Source organism: Pipra filicauda, unplaced genomic scaffold (genome assembly GCF_003945595.2).
Source record: "Pipra filicauda isolate LSUMZ 115617 unplaced genomic scaffold, ASM394559v2 scaffold24_size8852520_pilon, whole genome shotgun sequence".
NCBI classification, from domain to species: Eukaryota; Metazoa; Chordata; class Aves; order Passeriformes; family Pipridae; genus Pipra; species Pipra filicauda.
In genome coordinates this window covers 4,677,301-4,697,434 of record NW_024104365.1, presented here as the reverse complement: position 1 = coordinate 4,697,434, position 20,134 = coordinate 4,677,301, and the positions used below count along the sequence as shown (strand labels likewise).

The 20,134-nt window shown below is 39.5% G+C and overlaps 1 protein-coding gene across 5 annotated transcripts in view; it reads right to left on the bottom strand.

The window, feature by feature from the left end:
• Positions 1–20,134, bottom strand: part of FARP1 (FERM, ARH/RhoGEF and pleckstrin domain protein 1) — a 207,794-nt gene that overhangs the window by 151,022 nt on the left and 36,638 nt on the right. For 4 of the 5 annotated variants that reach the window (XM_027741050.2, XM_027741055.2, XM_027741054.2 and 1 more), the window contains exon 2: positions 14,806–15,001. In XM_027741050.2, coding sequence (XP_027596851.1) covers positions 14,806–14,976 — 171 coding nt within the window. In that variant the 5' untranslated portion in view covers positions 14,977–15,001. Of the gene's footprint in view, positions 1–14,805; positions 15,002–16,718; positions 16,738–20,134 lie in introns of those variants that run through there. The other variant, XM_027741051.2, reaches the window with a different exon arrangement.

Genomic DNA, 20,134 nt, shown 5'->3' with positions numbered 1-20,134 from the left:
TCAAGCCACTTACAAGTTTTATTGTCTTTTTATCATACTTAACTCAAGCTTGGCTCAATAAAAGTTTTCTTGTATCAAGGGTGAAAACATTTCCACTCTCTTAAAAAGAATGCAAGAAAACCGAACATTTCCAATTTTGTTTTAAACGTGAATATTCCCCTTCAATGTCTCTATCTTAAACACTGCATCACAGAGAAAGTGAAAATGAAAGAGTAGAAGAATAAGTAGGACTAGCCTTGCCAATTCTTACCTTATTTTCTACATGAATCACAAATTCAGTCCACTCTGGAATTTTTGTTGCCATGGCAGCAGGAAGCTTACCTTTCCAGTAATTCAAATTTGCCTTATTGGTCATTTCAGACAGATGCTGGAAAACTTGCTTCAACTAGTCTTGCCTCACTTACCTGCCCTTCTAAAGATAGCCTGTCCTACAGGCACCAGACTGCAACCTTCTCTCTCTTCTCCTCAAGGGTCAGCACTCACGCAGCAAGAACACTCAGCATCCTGTGGCAGTTCTTCCAGAGCAGCTAGCAACAGGCTGAAATAGGGGCAGGAGCCTAGGAAATGAGAAGTTGAGCCAAGAGAGCCACAGGGTTCCTGCTCCAGTGTGAAGATGGGTACAGCAGAGAGAGGCAATGAACAGATGTGAAGCCAAGTAGATTAACTCATTCAAGCAGCTGGGGTAGGAAGTTCCTGGAGGGAATTGAAATCCCCCAATCCTTCTACATTCTGAGAACTCCAAAGTGTGTCTCAGAAAAACAGGTTCCAAAGTCAAAACAAACTACTCTTTTCTTTATGACTTGAATTTTCAGAAGCCTGATTTTCTTTTTAAACTGCTGCAGCTTTTTAGCAACATTCAAAATATGGAACTGGCACAAGCTGATTTACACCATCTTACTATTAAGTTTACCACTTGGGTTTTGCTTTGGAAGTCAAGTGTTCATTGTTTTGGGGTATCTCTACTGATTGAGTTATTTTGGGTATTTTTATTGAAAGTATTTGCTTCACTCAAATATATTTTAGACCATTGTAATTTAGATTCAATATATTATTTTAAAGACAATTCTCCTGACATCAACATTGATAATACCAAAAACAGAATTAACAGATTGGTCCTTTTCTGCCACTACAGAACTTGGATAGAAAGGAAGAGGCTGTTACATCACAGCTGCACATACAACTTTATGTCTCTATATGCAGTATCTTAGGTACAGCTTTTAGTTCAAATTAATCATATTAATGTAACAGACTTGCAGTGTGCAGTAATTTTTTAAGAGCTACATCATTAACTTTCTGCTATGTGTAAACATCTGATAGGAGGCAATTAAACAGAGGAGTGAGTGAGTGCTTCTGCTTCCAATTCTGACAGACTGCACTGTGCAGTCACCGTCAATTTCTAGTGCTCTTCCTTTATGTGACTGTGTCATGCTGTGATATTTGAGACGTGAAAGCAACAGAACACCAGTGTTTTAAGTACAGACAGAAAAAAAATATTTCAGGTAAGTTACAGAGTATATAAGTCCAGAATAATGATTTTCTCCTTCTCTTAGTGAGTTTTCTTATACATCTGCATCTTTAGAGGCCCCTTTTTCCCACCTATCCTACCCTTTCTCCATTACTCTCTTGACTGCACTTGATCTGCCACTAAAGCAGATTTGCCCTTCACCTAACCCTCTGCGAGTCAGTCTATCCACAGAGATTACTTTTCACTAAAACATAATCATCACAAATAATAATAATTAGCCCATTTCTGTGATGCAGTTTAAATAGAATAGCTCAAACTGTACAGAGTAGAGATTAGTATTACATCCATCAACTTAGAGGAAGTAAAGAAGCAGCAAACAGCTAGAACTTTCTGCCACGGAAGACTGTGGAGGTAGGAGGTGTCAGCAGATTCAAAAGGGGCTTTGGGTACTAGGGAATAACAAGAGAAAGGAAGAGGAGCGAGCTCATGTGCCAGGTTGGGAGACAAAATGTAAAGCCAGTCTTAACTCAGGGGGGCATTTATGTTTCCATGAAATGATTTTATCAGAGAGGGTAAGGGAAACAGAAATAACAGAAGAACAAAACAAAGACAACAAGCTTACTATCTGGCATGCTAGAAGATGTTGCCACTGCTTGAGCTGTACCCCAAGGCTCTCCTCATAATTGTATCCATATAGTTATAGTTGTTTCCTCAGAGTTGTAAATAAAAGAGAACGAGGGAGCAACCCCAACCCCAAAGACCAGAAATGCATGTACTGACTCACAGGTCAGGACGAGTCCTCACTCAAAGCTATCATTATCTCAGACAGCTCTCCTTGGAATGGCCCAAAACACAGCCAGAAACCCAACTAACAACTAAGGAGTGGGGAAAATCACAGGCTAGGGTTCCAGCTCACTCTCAAGTCCTCTGAGACACCAGTATAGGAATGTAAAAGAAAACCACTGGGGAACTGAAGCCTGAAAGTGAAGGCAAAGGCATTCCCTTAACAGAGAGGGCTCCACTTGTTGCTTCGGTGCTTTTCAGGGCCAGAACTGTGTACAACTGTGACAGAAGAAGAGTTAAAAATAACTTATGATGCTGAGGTACAGGGTATATACATACCCAAGCACTTCACATCCCAGTGCAGTGGTTTTCAGCCCAAGGACCCAGGAATCCATGGACCATTTCTACAAGCAGCAAGTTCATTGACATGGTATTGCCTTCCACATGCTTCCATGACCTTTTCAAAGGACTTTGCACCAGCACGAGACAGCCTTTTGTGACCTTCAAATGTCCCCAGATGAAAACAGTGGTGATCGGTAACCTCTGTCCACCTGGGAAATATCAATGTGAGGGTCTGACAGCTACAAAGGACAAATGTGAGTGGTACTGAGATGCCTGTATGAGAGGAGGACAAGTTATTTATTGTCAGGAATAATCATACTTCATAGTCATATTATCCAGGCTTCTCCTGTTAAATAAGCATCTCCTGTTAAAACATCTTGCTAATTTGAAATAGAAAATTTAAATGTTAACACCTCAGCTATCAACAGATTCAAAAATATTAGTTTGTGTTTATTATTTTAGTTATTTAATCCTTTCATGCTACTTTGTTGTCAGGTGGACACGTTTCATCTTCAAGGAATTATTTAACAGGAATTAATTAATTCTGAGAGTGCTGAAGGAGTTAACTTTCAGTTGAACTCTCAGTAAAATATTATGACAGAGGTTGAGAACTTGAGTTCTGGGTTTTTTTCTTCCCCCATGGCATCATAAACAGAAGAACCTCAAAGCAAAAAAACCCCACACACTAAATCCAAAACACATAAGGAATTTACTTCACAGATATACCTGTACTGGAAATCAGTTCATTTCAGTGTAACAAGAAGCAACAGTGTTAATTGAACCCACAAAACTTGTTCCCTCAGCCCAAGAAAATGCTGAACTGTTTCCTCAGCAACCTTTTGTCACTTCTCCTGGCTAAGTTGTGTGTATGTGACCTTCCCTGTAATGAAACGTAAGCAACACAGATCTGAAAGGCTCTGCAGAGAATTGACCTTTCCAGTGAAAGGCATAGGTATCTGTTTAAGGTTGCTTGTTTCATGGAACAGATACAAAAAGCAATAGCACTGGCTAGAGTCAGCACATGTAAGTGAAACAAAAAGATTACCTGTTCCTTAGTTTATTTCTCTAACAACAGCAATCAAAGGCTTCATAGAAAAAAAAGTCTGAAAATTTAGCTCTTCTACAGCTGGTGTGAATCCAGGTTTTCATGAGATTTTCAGAGGGACTTGCTGACTTTTTTAAAGCAGATGCAGTTATGAAAGTCTCTTCTGTTCACAAAGCCTGCTTTCCTGCAGCTTGCTATTGCTACCTTGCTCTTCCTGAGATTGCCGAAGTCATGGAGCTGAGCATGTTGTGACACAATCAGCCACGTGAAGCATTTGCTTTCCACTTTAATTTTATTTTTAGAATCATCTATAGTCTTTCAAAGCACACCTACCCATACCTTGACATGAAGTAAAAAACTACAAAGAAAACCTGAAAGGTCTGACGAACTCTAGAACATAAGTAAGCTTATGTCTTGTCTCCAGTTTATAAAATGACTACTGCCTTGTTTCTCTTACAGACCCACAGATATGGCTGCAAATCCTCATTTGCCACATTGAAATCTGATGGTTTCTACCTCAGAGCTGCCAGTTGCCAGCTTAAAGTGACAGACTTTCCACTGGTGACTCTGAGCTTCAACTAGACAAAAAATTCTAGAACACATTACTCCTGAATCCTTACAGGTAAGTGTTTCCTAGGCCTGTGGGCAATCTGCTCACTGCTGGCCTTGCGTGAGCCAAGAGCTGGACCAGACTACTTCTAGAGTCCCTTCCACTCTATATCACACTATGAATGAGTATACAAGTGCTTTCATGAAAAGTGTTTTCTTTTGCCAGCTGCCAGTGTTTGTCTCTGACTGCAGAGGTGTTCCTGAATTACTATGGAACATCTAAGAGCAGAATATACTGGGCTACATATACTTTTGGTTGCAGTGCTAGTCTGTGTGAATCCAACACTAAAAACTACTTGGTAAGATCCTTTTATAATTGCTGTAAGATATCTTTTTATATAAAAAGCGGAGCATTGACGGAGCATTCTCTTTTACATTAGTTCACATGTATTACCTTAATTAATTCTGCAAAATCCCTTTTATTTCAAGTCTGTTCATCAAAATTGTGGTATCTGAGATTTGTTTCTATATTCATAGCTCTTGGAGGAGACTCCTGGATCACATCATTGTATGATGTAACCCAGCTTATTTCTAGCAACTCCGGTAACCAAAGACAATGTAAAGTGGCTGAGGATCCTGCTTATCGCTGCCAGTAATCAGAAAGGCAAGGTGCTCCCCTAACTTACGGTCACTCTGGATCCAGTACCAGCTGCTCTGGCCAAATGTGCTCCTTGCAAAAGACCAGAAAGAGAGCTCTACAAGGAGCCATCCATACAGAGGATACAAAGATGAATGTTTTCTAAGAAAGGACAAAACTGAGATGTTAGATGGGGGTGATATGACAGAAGGGAATAAAACTGAGCATCTGCACCAGGGAATGAAGCAATGAAATCTGAAGAGTCATTTAAGAGCAAAAGGTCCCCTTTTAAGCACGAAGAACTAGCCTCTGAATACTAAGCAACAGCTACACACAAATACTGTCTACTATCTATTAAATGGAGATTGCTTTAAATTCAATAAGAACCATATGAAGACATTATGGCATGAGAATAAGACCAGAATTATAAAAGCAAGGCAAACTGAAGAAAAAAAGAAGGAATGACTCCAGGTTCAATCAGAAAAACAGGTAGGAAGATAACAGGTGAAAAAATTATGAGAAAAACCCTCTGCTGCTGTGCTCTGCATGAATATTTTCACCTGCCAACAGGCCATCAAAAAGCAAATTGGCACTAAGTCATAACTCACCATTTGCTATTTATATTCTGGCAGCGTTATGTTTGTACAATTTCTATCAGTCAAAGCCTCCATTTTGGGGATGGGGATAAGAAAGGGAAATATGATAATCTACTTCTGCAATTGCTGTTTGTATTCACTAAGTTATCTGGTGCTTGATGTGTGCCTCATGCATCACTTTTTATTCATAATTGACATATTTATCCAAGAATGATTTTAACACAGTAGTCTTATTCAAATATGCACAAAAGCTTTGGCAGACATTTTCAGCCATGCATTTTATGTGATTTACATATTGGCATGCAAAAGGCAACATTTAATTGTGCGTGCATATTGTAATCACAGCCTTATCAAGGTAGCTTGTTGGAACAGTGGAGACAAGTTTACAGGTAAGCAGCCTATAAATAAGTCTTTCTGAAGGCTTTTAAATCTGGCAACTGGTGGAGCCCCTTTAGACTGTAACAAGATAAGACACACTGCTTTAATCACTGCATTCTAGTTATAGGGGTTTTAGTTTATTTTAAGCTAGACAAATTTCACTTTAATGAATGAGAATTTGACTCTGCCATTACAGAAAGCATCCCTAGTTCTGCAGTGCAGATTCAGCCTTTGAAGTGATGAGCGCTTTCTCCCCTATGCAGCACAACATCATCACTGGAATGAAGCTGGCTGAACACCTAGGAGATACACCCAGGACTCCCATGTATTTCCACACTGCTATCTCCTGTTTGTTTGGAGAATACCAATGGCAAGGAATTGAACCAGCAGTTGGCAAAGGAGCTTTGGAGAGGCAGAGAGGACAAGGAGGATAGGCAATATAAGGTGGCATGTTCTAGTGCCAAGCAAGGAAGGAACAAGAGGTATCAAATGAGAACACCAAAGAAGTCCTAAAATATCAACTGATATAGTCATATTCTTAAGCATTTTAAGGGTTGGAGGAGTTCCTAACATTCAATCTCTTTCCCATCTCTGCAGCTGTGTACTTCTACAGCAGCTTTACCCAAATCTGAACTACTACTAACATGGTCCTCCCATCTGTTGCATCCCTATCAGCATCTATAGGAAGCTGTAGCTAAATTGGTGAAAAGCAAAGCTTTCTAGGTAGGATTGCCCCAGTGGGCTGCTTTACCATGGCAGACAAGCATCCTTGTCAGTGCAGCAGAGTGGTGGGATTGCTACCCCCAGTAGCTGCTAAAGCTGTGCCTCTACCAGCTGAACAACCCAGGCATCCTGCAGAAGTAGGGAGGAAAAGAGGGTCTGTGGCAGACTTCAGGCCTGAGGAAAGAAAAAGCACCCTGACAAACATACAGAGATGAATCACAGTGCAAAAATATTAACATCCCAAGCTAAAAGGCAAAGCAAGTTTGAATGCAGAGCAAGAATCCATAGTAGGTAAATGAACCTGGAGAGAAGCATTTCAACGGCTTGTGTTATCACCAAGCAAAAATTGTTAATAAATGATCATGATCAACTGAGAATGAATTGAAAGAGAAACAATTTATAACATTTTGCTATTCTTTTATCCTGTGCTGCGTAAGCCTTCGTTTGCACAGATAGCTTTCAATTCTGTTCAAAATAATGGTGGCAAGCACAGAGATCCCACAACAAAGATTCCTTCATCCCTCAAACAGATGAGAGAACAAGTTACAGGCAGATATGCTTTTACTTTACATTTAAATTACTGAAATCCAGCGCTCTGAATGGCTGTGTGACATAATCACATACTAGCCCAAGTTACATATGAACCCAAGTTTTCTGATCTTTTGCTCAGTGCAGAATTATAAACCAGGTGTGCTTTGAAATGCCTGCAGTCTAACATGAGACTGTGCTCTTGGCAAAGCATCACACTTATGCTGCATGTCTTTAGCTCTGGACAACATACACTTTTTTAATTCAGGAGGTGGAGCAAGGCAGTTATTTTCTCACAGAAGTTTACCAAGTTCATTTATTATGCTCCTCCAGAACATATATCCAGAAGCACAGACAACTGTTTTGCATAAAGGGCTTAAGGAAAGTAACTTGAGCTTGACCATCTTGTGCTAACAAAGAATGTGCTTAAGTAAATCATGCCATGCATGTGCACCACTGCTGCACAGCACCGATGCACTCTTCCTTCACAGCACACTTTATTTTGCAACTTTTACACTCCTCCCAAAGGTAAGTAATATGGGGAGGCACTCAGGGAAAGGAGCATTCCCGTATCAGGAACTGTCAGAAATAAGAAGAGACATTTCCTCTCCCATTATCAGCCATGCACCTAACCCTGTCCAGCTGCTGAATCTTCGTTTTATAGATTATGATAACCATTTGAATGGATGGAGATGATAAGGACATTCCTTATCTTTATACCTAGCTGGTCTGTTTCAGGTATGGGTCATCCACTTCTATACTGGATGTACAACTAAGGTATCACAGCATTTGTCCTTTGATGTTTTTTTAATTGCATGATACTGCTATATAGTTAAATGTTACATAAATATGGTTGGACTCAATGATCTTAAAAGGCTTTTTCCAACCTACATGATCCTATGTTAGACCTGGGACAGAGAATAGCAACTTATAGGAATACAGAAGCACCTCCAGAGAGCAATTAATCTCATCCTAAAATACACCTTTGAGACAGGCATGATGAATAGCATGTTCAATGTACCATGCTTTCACCCAGCTATGGATGAAAATTATTAGCTGAAGCTTTGACCTCCAGTTTTGAAAATCTTCAAAAATAGAAGAGATGAACCTCAGTTTCAAGGGGAAGGAAGGATGCACACAACAGGCAGTTCGGCTCTCCTCCCGCCTCAGACCAGAGGCAGAACATCCCTCCCATCACCCCTGGAACAGGAAAACGTAGAGCTAGAGGAATCAGCCTCCACTTCTGCCACTAGCCACCCATATATGTACACTTCGAAGAGGAGAGATGGCAAACACCTCCCACTGTTCCTTGGACATCTGACACCTCCAAACAGGCGGCCAAGGGAAACACCCCATAGCTGAGAGGGAGCCCACACTCCCTCACAGATTCACCAGTACTGTGCAAACCAACCTGCAGGCATAGAAACAATTACCAAAATTACCAGCCTGATTTCAATGACCCCTTCAGTCAGTGCAGTAGAGTTCAGAAATGCTCACACATGGCCTCTTCATCCACAGCTCCCCTTCCTGTGCCAGCTCACACATTGGTGCATGACTTGGTGAGTCAGCTGAGCCAAGAGAGGTGAAAAGGCATTATTTGAGAAGCCTTCCCTGACTACAACTTACACTAATCCATTCAAGAAAATTACATTCATTTCCCAGTTATCTTCAAACACATCAATCTAGTGAGAAAATGGACTAGATCTGTTGGGACTTAAAATTATATTCCTTCTTATTCTATTCATTCTAAAGAATGTTAACAAAGAAATCAACAGTTTTAACAGTCCACTACCTCAGATTACAGAAGTTTGCTTGTGGATTATTTTCTCTCTTGTTTTGAAAAGCACACAAATTATTAACACAAAATACTAAAATACTCTTTCAACAAAGACATTCTAATCATTTGTCAACAAAAATCACAGTTTACCAGGTATCTACTTCAGCTATAATCTTTTGCTGAGAAAAATGCAAGTGATGTGTTTCAGAGTTACAGAAAAAAATGCTTTTCTTGTAATTTCAGAAGATCGAGCAGAGTTGGTATGACAGTTAGTGGATATTTAAATGCTTTATATTCACCGGAAATAGTCTGACAGCAATGGCCAAATAATTTCAGGCACGGGAAGAAAAGAAAGTCTCAGACTGATGAATAACTGACATTTGACCTGCTGTTCACTTCCTAAGCTGGAAAAAAAATGCAATTCATATTGAACTGAAGCTGAAGCTGGCTGAGAAAGCACAAAACACTGTTTCAAGTTTCTGCAATGCCTTACTGTCTCGTGCTCTTTTTATTAAATTGTTTTATTCACTAGTCGTAATTGCTTATGGAGGAGTGGGGTAAATACCTAGGACAAAGCAATTATCATGGCCCATAAACATTATAGAAAATAATTTAAACATTTATAAAACTGTGGCTGAAATTTTGAACTTAATAAAGTAACACAGCACTTGTGGAAATTTATAACAAAGCACATGTAATCTTTGTTATTAAGTATTGTGACTTTCTAATATTAAGCTTTTCCTGGCACACTTAAACTGGCCTGGAGTTGGTGGGGAGTACACTTTGCAGGCATTTTCCCAGCGAAGGGAATATGAGCCACCATTATATGGCTGCATGAACAAACAAAACCAGTCAAACAAACAAACAAACAAACCTCCCAAACAAACAACAAAAAACCCCATCCAGAACATTAGTCTTAAGAAACAGAGCCCTGGCAAGATTACGAAGTCCTTCTCTCTGAAAAATTTGGAACTTGAGGGACAGAAATTCCCTGCCAAGGTACTACATCCAAACTCCAGTGGCAGATATATAGTTGTAGATCAAGACCATTTGGTCTTTATTCTCTTTATTCTTGAGTAACCTAAAGAAGATGAAGCCTTTCTCTTCTGAGAGAAAAACAGATTGAAATGAAATGTTTACAAATGACATTTACTAAAGATTACACCTTCACCCTGTTTTCTATTAAGAGATTCCTATTGCTTAAGAAACCTGGTGTTAATCCCCCAAAGCAAATGACATTTTCCAACCCTGCATGTTTCAAAAGGCTTGAATACATTCAGAGGGAAAGGAAGTTGACAATACGAAAAACAGATGTTTAATAAACTTGAGTAATCTGACAGGCAAGTATGTTTTGGTCTTTCCAAAAGACAGCCACAAGAAGGAAGCAACTATTTTCTTCCAGACACAATAAAGAGGACTTTGGTTTGGTTTTAATTAAAGAAATCAGATCCTAACCAGAAGAAGAATCCTCACCTCCTGTGACATACTTTGATCTCACCTTTGATGGTAAGAGGAAAGGAACAGCTCTGACCCTTTATTTAGCATCAGTAGTATCATTCCAGTCACATCAGCTTCACTCACCCAGAGAGTAGGATATGATCGGTGACAAGCATTATATTAGTCAGGGTTAAACCTGGTCTGAGTCACCAGATCGTCCCAGCAGTCTAACAAGAAAATCAGTCATGTCTTCAGCACTGCCTAGAAAGGAACAACACTGACTCTTCACGTTTAGGAGTAGTTTTAAAACAGATTACTTCTGGCCCCGAAACAACTATAAAAGTAAATAAGATATAAATGGCATAGACACTAAACGTGATTGGGTGTTCTTTCCCAGAAAGACCTCCAGTAGATGCAACCATCTGCTATTTTTACTGCTCCTTAAAAATTGTATTTTTTCAACTACTTTGAATCTACAGAGAAGATCATATTAAAGCAAACATATGAAAATCCATAAGTTTTGCTACGGCTTTATGGAATCATTATGTGTACACAAGGCGAAAAATATTCTTCCTCCTTCACATTAGTCATTTTAGCTAAAGCTGTTGTCTTCTTACCTAGCAGAAAGGAAACGCATTTGCTCATTCTATCAAGTAGTCATAACTCAGCCAAACACTAGTTGAAACTGAATGCTGTATTTTGGACCTCTGCAGTCTTCAGTTAGCATATCTAACTAATTTTTTAGTAAATACAGCCAAAGTGGAAATTGGAAACAAAACGCAAGAGGCAGAAATCTATTCCACACTTGCATGCAACCCCTTCCACAAAGCTAACATGATGACCAACAGCTGCGAGTGCTGAATGATCATGAACTCTCAACTCATGGCCTGATTTTCAGGCACTAATCACCTACAACTGCAGCTGAAGCCAGCTCTTGTCTGAGAGTTCACGACAGACTCAAAACAAAGGTACAGAAAATCAGCCATAAAATGCTGAATAACTTCAAGGGGGAAAGGATATTCTACATAACTTATTTTCTCATAACTGAAAAGGCAAAAATGTGCTCAAAGAGATAACTGAAGAATTTTATATTTTCCTTTTATGTTAAAGGCATGAAATACAAAGTGGAAGTCATGTAATCTTTTTTTTTTTTCAAAATAGCATTGCCTACCTTTCCTCCTCCAAACATCTGTACACAACCAGCTAACTGAATGTATGTAAAAGATCCAGGATTATCTATTCAAGTTTTCATTAGCTTTTTGGAATATAGGAATGTTGGTAAATTCTGCAATAAATATTTTTTGTTAACAACATGCAGCATAAAAGATTTTTTCTTATGCACTCTTCCTTTTACAATACTGCATTTGCAAAGATTGATAAGAAGGCCTTCCATTGTGGCTTCAGTTTTTGAAGCCTCTCATACAAACTCTCTCCATATACTTTGTGGGGTTTTTCCTAGCAAAAAAATAAGATTTATGGGCCCAAATGAAGGCATGTGGATCTCTCTTTTCTCTTTTTTGTTTCTTTGGGGTTTTTTGCTTGTGAGGAGCTAATACAGTAAGTCCAACATGATATGATTATATGGCATCAGAGCACTAAGCCCAGAAGAATTCATTTTCCTTTAGAAACTCAGATGACACTAGAGTTACTTCACTTTTAAACAGCACAAAGGGCAGCAGCATTAGCAGGTAGTGGGAGTAGGTTATGTTTTTCTCCTGTTTTGTTATATACAGAACACACACAGGAATCTGAAGGATTTTGCACTAATAATAGCAAGTCATCTGCATACTACGTGAGAAAAGAGATTGCTCAAGTGCAAGGATATTGAATCTTGTCTCCTGAAAGACAATCAAAAAACAAAATCAAAACAAAATGCAAGAAACAAGAAAAAATAAAGTACCACACAATAAAAACCCCAAACCATGACAACATTCAAACAAAACAATAACAAACCCAATAAAATACCACACATACAAGGTCTTACAGTTAATGGGGTGGTGGTGGTAAAGGTATAACAAGAGTAGCATCAAGTAGCACAGAAGTAGGACTAGACAGATGGACAGTCTCAAGTGCTTCACTACTTCCCTTAAACTCAAGAAGAAGTAGCACCAGTATCTGTTTCTATTTTTATGCAGACTTTGTGAGCAAATCAAACTGGCATCAATTAAACTCCATACCATCCTACAAGACACATTACAGGCAGCGATAAAAGCACCCAAAGTTTGGCTCATTTGCTAGCAGAGAAAGGTTTGTGCAGCAAAATTTCTGAAACTGTAGGAAACACAAATCCTTCTCAGTTTATACTTTTATCATATTTGGAAAGTTATCTTCATAATCGTAGCAGCTCAAGTTTTGGAAAGTGTAGTTCAGACCTTCAACCACGCAAAGTCCTTAATTCACCTCTGAAAAGCAAGCCCACAGAGACTGCTTTTCTTCTTTCCACAGATGTGCTTAGGCATGTATGTTTAACATCCTCTGCCCACAGCCACACTTGCTGCTCCTGAAATATTTTGTTGAAATGGTATCACTTTCCTTTTCTGTGTATACCACACCAATCTGGCTAAAAACATTAAGCTTAAAAATAGGTTTTCCAGCATGAATAAACAGATGTATTAAAACTTACTCAGCTTTGTGAGATGGGACTAAAAATTAACTGAAAACTATGTGTGTTCCTCCATTTGCATAGCTTAAAGACAAAAGGGTTTAGGAATCTGCTGTAACAGATTTTATAATCTGGGCATCCTGCAAATTTCACCACAAGATCTGAGTTTCAAATCAATGGGGCTTTCCTTGAGTAGCGATAGTGATGAAATAAAAGCCTCTGAAAATAATCATATTGAAGTGATCCAAACACAGAGTTGTTTAAATCCCCAGGTCTTTCAGGTGTTGCTAAAGTTTAAAAACAAATGAAGTGTCGATGTCTTCTAATATTAAAGATCAAAAAAAATACTGTTTTCTTAAACTCCCAGGAGCAAAGCTGGTGTTACATAAGTGCACTGCATCCACACATTACTTTCTATTTTCTTCTAAGCAATTTATTGAAAGTGACCTGATACCAACATGGCTCATGCTAAGTGTTTGCACATCTTTTTCAATTTTCAAAGTATGGTGAAGTAGCATCTGTAGGACAGGGGGGCAGGGGGAAAACGGAAATAACAGTTGTCTCTGTCACAAGAAGAATATTTGTTCCACATAAAAAAGCACCAAAACTTTTATTAGCATTTAATAATTTTAACTAGTACACTTTTAAACAGTAATGATTACCTAAAGACTGCTAATTTTACTCTTCACTATGAATATTTGATAGGCATTCTGAAAGGCACAAAAGCATAACAAGTTTCTACATACACGAGCATTTCATTGGATGGTACTTAGGTTTACACATAACCTGCCTGTCCAGAGAACTTACTTTCAACCAAAATAAAATCCGAGACTGAACACACAGTTGTAGTTGGATCACAAACAGTAGAGAGCAGACCAAAAATCATGTGCATGTACACACACACAACAGACCAACAAAACCTTATAAACAGGTAAAACCATTTTCTAATGGTAGTTTTCCTAATCAGAATTACTTCACCTTTAATATAGGGATAGCACTTTTCCAGATCTTATATGTGTGAGATCTCTGTATCTTGCAGGGGATCCCCCATTTTACAGAAGGGAAAACTGAGCCAATGAAGGCATGGATATTACCATAGCTACAGAAAATGCAAGTAACAAAGGATGAACTTTCAACTCAGGTTTCCATTTTCCTACTCACTGAACCCTGAAGACTTTGAAAAACATACATTCCAATCCACACTTTCATAACAGCAACAGTGTTCAACCATCTTACATGTTAATTGTGTAAGCATGGCATGTTAAAATCGTTAGTGGCTACTAACAGATTTTGTGAAACAGAATCAGTCTTGGTATCAAAACTAATTCAAACTGATTTTTCTGATCACAAACACACACAAAAGCAGTAGTAACTCTGTGTCCTTGGCAAGAACAAACCTGGATTAATTTCAATGGGGTAGAGAGAAACTTTAAATGAGACTGCTTTTCTTCTTTCCTTGCACTCAACGTGTGTGAGAACATTCAGTGCATATAAGAGTGATATAAATTACTAAAAACTTTGATGATTTCAAGTTACTATCTTAAGGACTTGCCAGAGGAAAAGACAAAAAATATCTGTATAGATCTGTGGTTTACTGGATCAAGAGCAAAACAGCAGCAAGGAATTACAACAACTGTTTAGAAAGTAGAGGAAACCACTAATGTAATATTTGAAGAAAAAAAAAACTACCAAGGACTTTCACCTCTTTTGAAGCTGTTCAAACAGAAACAGAATAATAACTGTAATTTACAGTTGACTTCCCTGTTTAATGTTATTCTATTGCACCATCATCTATTTAATGCTGATATAGTAGCCATTTTCTCCACAACATGAATTCATTAGCCAAAGAATCACAGTTGAAATAAAAAGAGAGCTGGGTTGAGAACATGCATTTTTAGAAATGCCTGAATAATCTTTAGCCACCCCAACCTCCACATCCTTACCGGAATGTCAAAAGTTTCTTGTGTGTCATCCAGCATCTGAATTTTAATGGAGACAAGTTTTCCTGGAGGTGTCATAGGTGGTTTCTGTCCATGCTCCAAAGTACTGATCCCAGCATTTTCCTGAGCTCCTAAGCGGGATCCTGCTGTTGGTCTCTGCTCTGTTTCACCCATGTTTAGGGAAACACGTTTCTTATACCTGATAAAAGAATAAGTACAAAGAAGACTATATCACTCATAAGTAAGATGTTTTGCACATAAGCATCATGGTATATATCCTTACAGCTGGCAAACCATATGACCATTAACATAAAGTAAGAGCCATCATGATTTTTTCTTAATGTCTCATATGAAGACTAGAAAATCAGGCAAACTTTTTACTTTTCAAAATACACAGGCTAATCACCTGCTGAGGTTAGGGCTGACAGACAACCTACAGTAATGCACAATGGGAAATTATTCCTATTCTCCTGGAAAAGTAAACACAACCACATTGGAAATAGAGCATGACAGAAACCAGATTTTAGTTAATTATGTAAATTTTTATGTATTTATGAATCAGGCTCTTATCAGCCACAGCCAGGGCTGCCAGAGAAGGTAGGAAGGTGAGTAGAGCAGGTGGGACAACTCCCCACTGGCTGACCATCATTCTCTCTTGGCTACATCAGCATTTTTTCCTTCCAGCCTTCTCTGACCCTTTGCAGCTGCCACCTTGTTTAAGGGCCTCCGAAGCAGGAAAGTCAAAGGGGTACAAGATCACAACAATTACACAGCCCAAATATTTTGTTTTCTTTGGGGACCAGAGCTGCTCTAGGCCCGGAGCCTGGCCCGATCCCACTGACGAGCCAAGGACTGTGAGGATGCATAACTGGGAAGGTCAGCAAAAAACAAAAGGAATAACACTGGTTGGGAAAAGCATAGGAAAGCTGATAATCTACAGAGTCCTGTAAGTAAGAAAGGAACACCAAGCAATACACCTTCCTTGCCATTCTAGGGAATGGCTACACCTGCACCAGCTCGCCTGCGCTGCTCACTGAATGTGGATGTCTGCTCCATATCCATGGAAAGTAATCTGAGGAACTGGCTTGCTACTTTTGTTTCCATGCTGCTTTCGCAACACATTATACAGTGCATTTCTGCTAAATAATTAATTCTATCCTAAGCTACAACAGAGATTCAGTGTGATTTTTCATTACCTAGCACAACTTTAAACCTTCTTTTTTAATTCAAGCACCACAGTTTTACTTGTTTTACTCTTTTTGACACTCTAGCTGGGTTTCTGATGAAATCCGCTGCTACTGTTCATTTATCTGTCTTGGTAAATGCATTTTCATTCTGCATGACTCTTACATGGTGATCAATGACCAAAACATGTAGCACACGGAAAGAATGGAAATATAACTTTCCAGCTGAACAGACACACAAGAAAGAAGAGTACCACTAAACACTGCCTGGCTTTAACTCCGAGGTTACAATTATTGAGAAGCGCATATGGGAAAAATAGGAAGCACAAAACAACCTATGTATTTGTGAATGCATCACCAGTTCTACAGTATAGTATAAAGAACAGTGACAGGTAGTAAGATACCAGATCCCTCCATAAGGATAGACTAAAACCAGCCCTGTCTTTGACAAGATAAACCATTTACTATACATTACTCTTCCATGTCCCAACTAATCTGTTCCCACAGGTTTTTTACACAGCAAATACCAAAGAGTAAAAGATTTTAAAACAGCACTCCCATTAGAAGAAATCTTAGCTGAAAAGGAAGAGAATTAAAAATTAGGGATCCCACACTTCTAAATATTAGCTTAATAAGCCAAAGCAAAGGAGAAATAAAAAACACAGGCAAGCTTTTGCAATGATTCAGCACTAGCCTACCCACCAAGGTTGGAGAGATACCAGTGAAACCTACCCAAGTCCATGCCAAACACTACTGGAGAGGCAAATTTTTCCTCAATTGGCATTGTAATCTAAAAATGTAAAAAGAATCAATTAAATTAATCTTATTATTTAAAATTAATTAAATTAAGTCTTTTTATAAGACGAACAGTGCCAACAAGAAAGCTGCAGTTGGAGGCAGGAATTACAGAATTCCAAAATTCCAAAATTCCAAGCTCTACATAGAAAGACTCCAGGCCCCCTTACAAATAAATCTGATTTTCCTGTGTGTGGAGTACACAGGAACATTTAAAAAGGTAACACAGGCATCCAGTCAGGAAGTGCAACTACATACAAAGATTCTGGTCCGTGTTCATATTAATTCAAAAGCTGTTTTAAGAGCTCTTCTGAAGTCACCACGTATCCCAGACCACACCGACAGGGCAGAAAGAACCTCTACAACTGCTGTGTTACTACAAAAGTGTTTGGCTGTGTACTGACAGCCAAAGTGTCAGTGGATGAAGTGGATGAAGAAGAAACCTATTCTTTCCATTAAATTGTAAACATAGGAATCAATCCAGTCAGTTCAAGTGATACCATTAAACGAAAATCAATGCAAGGAAATATTACAAACATTTAATCTTTCTATAAATGCTTTTCTGACTAGATGATCTAGTGGCTCACACACAGATTCAGACAGGCCGATAACCTTAGTGAAACATGGAAAAAGGACTCAAATTTGGGAGCCAAAAAATGGAGGAAAGGTATAAGCAAAACTACTCCTTTATATAGCTAAGAGGTTTTTTATTATTATTAACAGTTAGTAATATAGAAACTCTTTATAGATATAGATATATATATAACCATTCAGTTATACACACACACTTCTCTTTGGAAGAAAAGATCTAAGAACTATTGGCCACCCTGATCACAAGCAACTGCTACTTAGAAAATTAAAAGCAGACCTTTCATTTTTTTAATCAGCATGTCTAAACATCCACATGCTGCACTGGACACTATTTAAGGTTTTCTTCTGCATGACACTAGTCTCACTAAGCTGCTGTCATAACACCAGCATAATATTTTTCTTATGCCTTTATGTAAGAGGCCTTAAAAATTACCCTCTCTAAAATAATGCAGCACATTAGTCAAGCTGCATACCTTTCTCTAAATCACTTTGATCTAGAAGACAGTGAACTAAGGTTACAGAATGCAACAGAAAAATATTAAGTAAACATTGAACAAACCTGGCAGGATTAGGATACCTAACGTCTGTCATGATGAAGAGATGGATCAGGATAGAGAAATTAAAAGACACTCTAGTAGAAAGATGACAATGAATTAGGGAGGGTATTAATGAAGAAGAAATGGTAGCAGCCAGCAGATTCCAAGGCTCTAACCAAAACATATGTGCAGGTAGACAACTAGTACAGGAGCAAAGAGAGTGGCAAACAAAAAGACTCATTTGAACCCTGAAAATTAAGAGTTTCTTCCTGCTCTGTTTGACAGCTGGTGAAACCCAGGGCCAAAATCACAACTGTTGTTTCTATTGGATGTCAATGCCCTTCTCAGAAGTGGTGTAGCACCTGCAAAGATGGAGAGAAACCACTGCAGAAAGCTGACCTGCATCCTAACCTGTGTAAGGGAAGAAGTTATCTGAGACACCAAAGCTGCCCATGGGGGAGACGTGGCCCCTTCTGCTCCTTCCCAGCTCCCATCCATGCAGTCCTGCCTGATGCTGTGCACCAACTCTCAACCTCCTTAGACTGAGCCAACGCACCTCTCTAGCCCAAAATGTCCTGATTTTCAAGATGGGCAAGAAAGAGGACCCTGGAAACTACAGGCCTGTCAGTCTCAATTCGGTGCCTGATAAAGTTATGAAGAAGATTATTTTGGGAAATATTGAAAGACAATGCAGTCATTGGTCACAGGCAGCATGACTTCATGAGAGGAAACTCCTGCTTATCAAACCTGATTTCCTTTTATAACAAGGTAACCCAGCTAGTTGATCAAGGGAAGCCAGTTGATGTAATCTTTTTTGATTTCAGTAAAGCTTTCGATACTGTCTCTCACAGGATCCTTCTGGACAAAGTGTCCAGCACACAGCTGGATAAACACATCATGTGGTGGGTGAGCAATTGGTCATGGGTGGAGCACAAAGTGTTACAGTGAATGGGGTAACATCAGACTGGTGACCTGTCACTAGTGGGGTTCCACAGAGTTCCATCTTAGGCCCTGTGCTCCTCAACATTTTCATAAATGACTGGGACACAGGACTGGAAGGGATACTAAGCAAGTTTGCAGATGACACGAAACTGAGAAGAGCTGTTCACTCCTTGAAGGCAGGGAGGCCCTGCAGGGAGACCTGGATAGTCACCAACCATATGAATTTCAACAAGTGGAAGTGTAGGATTCTGCACCTGGGATGGGGCAACTCTGGATGTTCGTACAGACTGAGGAATGAGGTGTTGGAAAGCAGTGCCACGGAAAGGGACCTGCGGGTCCTGGTCGATGGCAAGCTGAATCTGAGTCAGCAGTGCCCTGGCAGCCAGGAGGGCCAACCGTGTCCTGGGGGCATCAGGCAAAGCATCACCAGCTGATCGAGGGAGGGGATTGTCCTGCTCTGCTCTGCACTGGTGTGGCCTCACCTTGAATATTGTGTGCAGTTTTGGGCACTGCGGTATAAGAAAGTTATCAAGCTCTTAGAGAGCATCCAAAGGAGGGCAATGAAGATGGTAGAGGGCCTTGAGGGGAAGGCACATGAGGAGTGGTTGACGCTTGGTCTGTTCAGCCTGGAGAAAAAGAAAGTGAGACCTCATTGCAGTCTACAACTTCCTCATGAGGGGAAGAGGAGAGGCAGACATTGATCTCTCCTGTGGTGACCAGTGACAGGACCTGAGGGAATGGCCTGAAGCTGTGTCATAGGAGGTTTAGTTTCAATATTAGAAAAAGTTTCTTCACCAAGAGAGTGGTTGGGTGCTGAAACAGGCTCCCCAGAGAAGTGATCACAGCATCAAGCCTGATAGAGTTTAAGAAGCATTTGGGTGATACTCTCAGGCACTTGGGGACAGTCCTGTGCAGGGCTAAGGGTTGAACTTGATGATCTTTGTGTGTCCCTTCCAACTCGGCATATTCTGTGATTCTGTAAAACAATTCAGTGTTTTGGTTTTGGCTGGATTAGCAAATCAAATCGGCTCTCAGTGGGTTGGCAAACCCAAGGCCAGGAAGAGCTAAGACCAGCCAGCTGCTTGGCAAACCACTGGCCTGACTCAAGCCTTCTCACCTAACTCTACCTGAAGCACCTGGAAGGCACAAAAAAAAAGTACAACTGCCATTAGATAGACTAGTAGATATTGTTTTGTCCTAATCACACATTAACAATCCTTTTATACAGATACTAAATGCTTAAATTAAAATTTTAAGGTCTGTATATACTTATGCAGTAGCTTG